The sequence below is a fragment of the Misgurnus anguillicaudatus genome, chromosome 20 (genome assembly GCF_027580225.2).
Source record: "Misgurnus anguillicaudatus chromosome 20, ASM2758022v2, whole genome shotgun sequence".
Taxonomy (NCBI): Eukaryota; Metazoa; Chordata; class Actinopteri; order Cypriniformes; family Cobitidae; genus Misgurnus; species Misgurnus anguillicaudatus.
Genome location: NC_073356.2, coordinates 14,579,297 through 14,587,908, shown reverse-complemented (window position 1 = coordinate 14,587,908; position 8,612 = coordinate 14,579,297). Strand labels below are relative to the sequence as shown.

The window sequence follows — 8,612 nt, the reverse complement described above, 5'->3', positions numbered from 1 at the left end:
AGGGTTCAAAGGGTTAAGAGTCTTAATGGGTTAAGGTGGCATATAATGAAAAACCTAAACTTTATAAAAAGGCCCTTATGAGAAGTAGGTAACTCCAATTTGTCCCTTTTTTAAATAAATGCAGAAATGATTTAGAAACGCACAACAGCAGCTACATATAGAAAATACCAACAAAAAAACAACGCTTTTTATACCATTGCTTTGGCGCCCCTATGCGCCGCATATAGCACATACACACTTTTTGCGCCACTGTGTCCACTAGAGGGTAGCATATAACTGAGTGTGTAGAATAAAACAATACAGGGAATACTTTAACGCTCTTATTTGCTTTATTTCATTGGACTGTAGGTCAGGACAGCAGGTCTGTAAACAATAATAAAAATACACGTGCCCGTGTTAGACCCCGTCTGTCAGTGTAATAAAAAAAAACGACAACACTCGGTACACCTGTTTGCCAGTTGTGAGACATCTGTCATATAGTTAAGGCTCCTCTTTGTGCCCCATTCTCTTGAAGAGTTTGATAAGTTTTGTAAATAATAATGTGGGATATTTTTAAATTAATATATATTATACATTTTTTGTTACTATCACCTCTATTTTTCTGTTATTAGCAACCACTTTTTTAAGTTGTGCCAGAAATATGGAGATTTCTACATGCAGATAAGCTATAATCAATAAACGATTTTGTACACAGTTATACATATATGTTTTTAAACTGGAGAACTGGCTAATCTATTAAAAGTTAAGGTAAAATCTTAAAAATAAAGATAAAAGCGTCTTAATATAAATATATCAGCTTGTTAAAAGTGATTGCACAAATAAATGTCCGAAATGGTTAGCAAGAAAGCGATTAGCTGTAATATGCCTCTTGGTGACTGTATTCCTGCGCAAACTAATCGAACTATGACATCAAAGTACCGCGAGAGCGATTCAACAGCACAGCTTTCGGCTTGCTCTCGCGGTACTGTGATGATCAATCTGCGCAGCGCCTCATGAAGTCGCACACGCATAGCGATATTAGTGATGGTTTGAGACATGCGCGAAAGGAGGAGTCTCCGCAAACACAGTTTGATCTCCAGTCTGCGTTCACAGCGGAGCACTGAAGGACCACAGCACTCCTCCTCCTCTCAGAACCAGGGCTGGAGGCGTTTATATAAATGACGAAATACCTTTATTCACACTTAAAAGGATTTTGCATAATTGGCCTAAACAGACTTTATAAACTGCTTGTTAAACGAGGATAAAGCGGACAGCATCACCTTGAAACTTTCCTGTGCTCCTCTTTAAGTTGAAGCGCGATCAGATGAGGACCCCTCACGAGCTCCTGTGCTTCTGGATGGTGGACGTGTTTCAAAAGCAACGGCATCAGTGACTCTGAACGACTTGTTAATAAACTCAAGCTTCTCATGGACGAGCCTGGCATGAAGTGATGGATTTTTGATGTGGACATTAACACAATAAACGTGTTGCGCGTTTCGGCGCATGCAGACGATGCACAGGACGCAGTAGAGTTGGACAACTGTGGTCTACGGATGTCCAACGAACAGGTAAACATTACACACCATAATTGTAATTATTTACCATGTTAACTAAAATACGGTAATCATTACAAAATAAACACAAAGCAAAACTCATAAATTCGAATATTTTTTAAAGTGTATTTATAGTATTTATATCACAGATAATCCACAATAGTATTTATATCATAATATAATATATTGAATAATGTATGATTATAGCAACATATATATTGCAACAATAATTGTAGTAATGACAATTAATGTCAAGCACACATGTTGCAAAATCAATTGCAATAACATTAAAATACAGATAATCACAATTGCAAGATGTACAGTACATGCAGTCCGTACATAAAATATTCAGTAGTACACAGCAATTGTAGTATTGCAAAATAAATACTGACCACAGATTACAGGTGTGTAAAGCAATTTACCAATTAAATGTGCTGTTAGAAAGAAAATCATTTGTAAAGATTTAGGTTATAAATGTTTGTGGTTTAAATTACTTTTAAGTCATTGTTAAAGGGATAGTTCACTGCAAAATTCTGTCACCATTTACATGTTTCAAACCTGTATATATTTCTTTGTTCTGCTGAATATAAAATAAAGATATTTTAAAGAATGTTTGCAGATCTGGGGCACCATTGACTTAAAAAGTAAGAAAAATAATACTATGGAAGTGAATGGTGCCCCAGATTTGTTTGGTTATTATAATTTTCCAAAATATCTTTATCTGTGTTCAGCAGAACAAAGAAATTGATACAGGTTATGCAACTTATATCTAGGTCAATATAGCACAATTTAAGTAAAAAATATGATTATGAAAGAATCAACCTAGATTTGTGTAATTAAAAATGGTTATTTTACTTTTCAAATAAATAAAAGTAACACATTTAAGACTAGGGCTGGGCAATTTTTTTTCCGTTTAATCGTTTTTTTTTTTTTTAACGTGGTTGATTCAAAATCAATTCTCAAAGGCCATGAATCGATTTTTTTTATAACCTGATCCTGTTTGATCAAGGAATGCGACTGTTCTGACTTTTTCATTATACATTTTTCATTTAGCATCGAAATTGTATTGTATTTAACATAATTGTATGCATTTGAAAAATAGAGATGGGTTCTGATTTAAAGTACCAAATTGTACCTAAAAAATATTCAGGTTTGTGGCTATTAATTTCTTTTTATTAATTATCCACTTGTAAACTTATGTTCACTGTTCTTTTTTTATAAATATAGTATTTGTATTAAATCTATATTCATTGAGTTAAATCGATAATCAAGTATAAATTGATTGTAGAAATTAAATCAATCTGATAGCTTGTGAATCGAATTGATCTGGAACATCTGAATCGATACCCAGCCCTATTTAAGACTTATTCCCCCAGTTTCACAGACAAAGCTTAAGGCTAACCAGACTAAAACACATGTTTGAGCTGTCTCAGCTGAAAATAACCTGCACTGACAGCTTAAAATATGAACGTGCCATTGATTTGTCTCATAATACACACCAGTACCGTCTTTCTCTAATGCATTTTCATAAAAAATGCTTAAATATCTTAATTAAACTTAGGCTTAACTAAGCCTTGTTTGTGAAACAAGACCATAATATAATTTAAGAATATTTAGTTTTTATAAAGCTTTCGTTTATTCATTATAATGCTAATCTAAACAATCCAAATATTTTTCAGGAATTCATCTGTGCCACTCTCCAGGCCAGTCTCAACCTTTAAGATTTGGAGCAGTGACGCACAAGCAAATCAGCACTTTATTTTTGAGTTCAATAGACCCATCGTTTGAGAACCTAAGTGGACTCATGGGTACCGTACTGTCCCTCTCCCCAGGTCCCAGGAAACCTGGTTATTACGATGATCGTCCCGGTTCCCTAAGCCATTACCCGAGCTTGAGCAGTCGCTCTCTGAACACTCAGAAAGATCGCGGTCTCAAACGCGGCCATTCCATCTTCCTCCCGGCTCTCACTTGGAAGCGACTGGTGGCCTCCACCAAGAAGCGGAGTGAGTCCAAAAAAACCTACCCTGGAGGTCAGGGGCATGTCAGGGCTCCTCTAAACAACAATAGCATCTACCAGAGGGATCCGGTCTTGCACCTCAACCACGAGAATGTGAAGAAGTCCCTGTCCTGTGCCAACCTCACCAGCTATGAGTGTCCAGCAGGTCTGGGCCTAGGCATGGGACTCGGGATTGGCTACGGAAAACCGCAGCAGATTTCATCGGTAAAGAAGATTCCACCCCTGTGCACATCTTCGCCCAAGCGCGTGATCGTCCAGGCGTCGACCAGCGAGCTGCTTCGTTGCCTCGGTGAGTTTCTTTGCGGCCGTTGCTATCGGCTCAAGCACCTTTCCCCCGCTGATCCGGTTTTGTGGCTGCGGGCCGTGGACCGATCTCTCTTGCTGCAGGGCTGGCAGGACCAGGCCTTCGTCACTCCAGCCAACGTGGTTTTTGTATACATGCTGTGCCGTGACGTGGTGGACGGTGACCTGGTCTCTTCAGAGCATGATCTCCAGGCAATCCTGCTCACCTGCCTCTACCTGTCCTACTCCTACATGGGGAACGAAATCTCGTATCCCCTCAAGCCCTTTCTCGTGGAGACGGCTAAAGAGGCATTCTGGGACCGTTGTCTGGCCATTATCGACGTCACCAGCACCAAGATGCTGCGCATCAACGCAGACCCGCATTTCTTCACACAGGTCTTTGCTGATCTTAAGAGCGAGGGAGGTTGCGTACTGCAGGACTACTCTCGAGTTTTGGATCGGTGAAAAGAGGACACGGCGTATTGTCTAGATGCTAACATAACGTGATATCCATCATCATCATCATCATGTTTTATCACATCCTAGTTACTGGATTCTGAAATATTTGAAGAGAAATCAAAATGTGAGTTGAAATGGAAGTTGTTAAATTAAGGAAAAATAGCATTAAAACGGTGTGCGTACATACACACACAATATATATTACATTATATACATGCAGTATAGACACAAAGTATTCCCATTTCGAGCCCTAAAAAAAAACAATTCAAGTGGGAGTTGGTTGTGCTTGAGTATGTGATGGACAGCAAACTGTGAGGATTCACAGCTGTTGGTTATTCAGTTGGCCTTCCTTTATTTCATGTGCTGGACGTTGGGTCACCAGCTGCAATGCCATTAACAAGATTAACAGATTAGTGTCACACACATACACAGTCAGTCCTACGTTCTGTCCCGGGTGTTTTGTAATTTACGATGTAGTTCAGTTTCTATGAAAATCTGGGTGTCAGGTTTTCATTTACATCTGGTAACAGAAGGAATGAAATGGCCTGAAATCATCTTGCTGTGGAGGAAACCTTTTTGGAGGTCAGTTTTTGCGTGATTTCAAAATAGACCCTGTTTACTTCTTTCTTAAAAATGTTCCCAATTTATTCTTGCAGGATTTGTTAGTACAAATTATTTTAAAGAACTGAACACATTTGTCTATTATGTAATCCTTTACCCAACAACCCAATATTCATTCCACCTCTTTCAACTACACATTCATGGTCCAATCAGACTCCACCCTACCTTACTTCCTTATCGAGTTTTACTCGGAAATACATCATATTGTGGATTTATGTAATTTGTTTAATCTCCTAAGATACGTGGACATCACATTTTTTGTTGTTTGCAATATAATACTTAATTTTGTGTAACTGAAACCTGTTGAACACAAACGTGGACAATTACACTGGTTCATGTTAAAGGGGCCATGGCATGAAAATCTGACTTTTTCCATGTTTAAGTGCTATGATTGGGTCCCCAGTGCTTTTATCAACCTAGAAAATGTGAAAAGGATCAACCCAGTAACTTAGTTTCTACAGACTATAGTCTGTTTTTACGTGTACTCGACGTACACACAGTCGAACGCACAGCCTTGCAAAGTATAGCGTATTTGATTGTACATGTACACAGACATTTGACGCATTTGATAGCATTGCCACAAAATGCAATGCATTTCCTGGGCTACATATTACATTCTCCTGTAGATGTAACACGCATGCACTTTTCTGATGACAAAAATTGTGTCATGTACCCAGACCCTCACGTACACATAAAAAGGTACTATAGTTCCGCCTTTACACTACAATGGCATTTTGTGATACTTGATAACGACACCTTGTCCTCTCCGTGACAACTACGTAAACATGAATCTGTGATAATGGTGACGTCATGGACGTGTTAGAGGGTTAGTTCACTCAAAAATGTAAATAATGTCATTAATGACTCGCCCTCATGTCGTTCCAAACTCGTGGGACCTCCGTTCATCTTCAGAGCACAGTTTACGATGTTTTAGATTTAGTCTGGGAGCTTTCTGACCCTTCGTTGCAGTTCTGTGTGCGGTGTACTGTCCATGTCCAGAAAGCCTCATCAAAATAGTCCATCGGTGGGTCAGTTGGAATGTGTTGGGGCATCCAAAGGACATTTTGGTCCAAAGTTAAAAAGGTGCGACTTTGTTCAGCATTGTCTTCTCTTCCGGCTTTGTTGTGAACCGTGTGCATGAGACTGCAGTGACACTGCTGACGTGTTATCTGGTGCCCCCCAGCTTTTTTTGCACTTGAGCTTAGTTTACAGTCTGAGGGAGATGCACGCTGTAAGTTTGAAAAAAAAAATCTTCTCAAACATGTCTGAGGATAACACGTCAGCAGCATCACTGTGCACGCGCATTCGCAGAAGACGCGGGAGGGAGGACAATGCTGAATAGAGTCGTAATTTTTGTTATTTTTGGACCAAAATGTATTTTCGATGCTTCAACACATTCTAACTGACCCACTGATGTCACATGGACTACTTTGATGATGTTTTTATTACCTTTCTGGACATGGACAATGTGCCGTGCATGGATTTTCAATGGGGGGTCAACGAGCTCTCGGACTAGGTATTAGGCATCTTGGATTTTGTTCTGAAGATGAACGGAGGTCTTACGGGTTTGGAACAACATGAGGGTGAGTCATTAATGACATTATTTTCATTTTTGGGTGAACTATCCCTTTAATTCAGTCTATAGGCATGCGCAAGTATAACCAAAATAACAATGGCGGCTTACTGTGTTTGTAAACTTTTATAACAAAATTTACTAAATTTTTACTAAACATTTTGGTTTTCTGCTTAGCAAATTTAGAAAAACGGAGATCAAATTAGTTAAAAAAAATATATTTTTTCATGTTGTGTCAATAACTGTAATAGATATAAAACGTATCCTGGCACAACAAACTCCCTCTTATATATGTATGGGTGTTAAAGTGTTACTGTTCAGTTGGGTCAGACAGAAAAGCAGAGCGCAGCAGCATGTGGCATGGCATACGATTGTTAATCTTATTGTGCCGTTTTTGAAGCAGGGCAAACCCAGACTTCCTCACAGAAGCCGACCTTAAATGCCTTAGCACACACACGCTCTTTTATTTGAGCACACGAGCGTACTTAAACCAAGTACATGCTTTTACATTTTCAATCCAGTAATCACAAACCTACTAATACGCACGTGCATGTGCACACACAATTGTTCCTCACAAAAAAAGCAATAATCCGCTCTTGATCTATCAGTCGGCCACAGTAACAAAATCCCATTTAGATCAGAAAAGTATTTTTATTCTCGATAATCTTCCTGAAACTAGTCGAAATAACACGTGTCTTGGTGCATTTCGACTATGCTGTGCTGGTGTTTTTACACACATGGCCAGGATGAATATATGAATACGTTGAATCACGACCTTGTACAATCTAAGCATGAGTTGTTTTCTTTCATTTGTAGCAGAGTTTTTGACCTCAAGGTTTCTTCCACCGCAGGCAGATGGTCACATTTATTACCCGGCAGCCCTGCTAAAAAGCAAGAGTTCAGCAAAGGCACGGTCACATTGAAGTTGATGAGTTTAGGCTGTAGCCCAAATCCACAGATCTCTATATCTATTTCAGCCACTTGTGTCATCCGCAGCAAATGATGTTATTTACAGACACGTGGCCATTGACACAGATTTTTAACTTGAGTGATGTATTATTACTGTAAGTGCAAATATCCTTCTCTCTTTTCACAAACACATCACTTGTTGTCCACGGCCTGGTTAAAGTGTTTGCCCTTGTCGTTGCATAGCTAGCGAGAACAGCTTTAGCAGTGGGCTTGTTCTGTGTAGCATGGTGTTCAGCGGATTGGGGACAGGGCAGAGATGCACAGCGTTTCCAACTGGTGTTTAGAATCTCGTGTCTGGCTCGCCTCCATGCTTCTCTGCTGGAACTGTTGGCCATTGTTTCTCTCTCGTGTGTACCGAAGCTCAGGAGTATTGCTGCATTCAAGTCCAACCTGAGAAGCTTTTAGTACTAGTAAAACAAATGCTGAAGAGTGTTTCAGTTATTTTTATATTTGATGCTTCCGTGCTGCAAAGGATGATGGGAAATGTAGTTCAGAGATTCGGTTTTGTAGTTTTTTGCCGTTTTGCAGCTATAAGTCAGTGAAGCAAGACAAGACTGCATACCAAAATACTGTCAATTGTACAGTGCATATTCGCAAATACAACACATTATGATCTAAACCAACTGGCTTTTACATTATTTTATCGAAAAACACCACAAGCATTGCAAAATACAATGTTATTGTGCATTTACCCCATAAATGAATTAAAGGTGCAATGTGTAACTTTTAGAAGGATCTCTTGACAGAAATGCAATATTGTATACATAACTATATTATCAGTGGTGTATAAAGACCTTACATGATGAACTGTATTGTTTTTATTACCTTAGAATGAGACGTTTTTATCTTCATACACCGCGGGTCTCCTTACATGGAAGTCGCCGTTATGTTACTACAGTAGCCCTAAACGGACAAACTGTTTTAAAGAGCGCGTTTTGTCCCTACAATGTTTCAGACGATGATGTGTTTGTCCTGTGGTGCCTACTGTATGCGTTTCGGACTGAGCTGTTGGTTGCATCTCACTCCTTGATGCCACTAAAAGTCCCACATTGCACCTTTAAGGCAGCAGAATTCTGTGTAATGTTTATGGCTTTCAGTTAGGTGTCTCATTGCTTGCTTGATGCTTGAACTGCGATGTACAGTATGGTGATAAATGACT

The 8,612-nt window shown here is 39.2% G+C and overlaps 1 protein-coding gene across 1 annotated transcript; it reads left to right on the top strand.

The window, feature by feature from the left end:
- Positions 1-1,074: 1,074 nt before the first annotated feature.
- LOC129455999 (cyclin-dependent kinase 5 activator 1) lies at positions 1,075-5,360 on the top strand. Its single transcript, XM_055220793.2, has 2 exons — positions 1,075-1,547; positions 3,212-5,360. The coding sequence occupies exon 2, from the start codon at positions 3,337-3,339 to the stop codon at positions 4,294-4,296; it is 960 nt and encodes a 319-aa protein (XP_055076768.1). The 5' UTR covers positions 1,075-1,547; positions 3,212-3,336; the 3' UTR covers positions 4,297-5,360.
- The last annotated feature ends 3,252 nt before the right edge of the window (positions 5,361-8,612 follow it).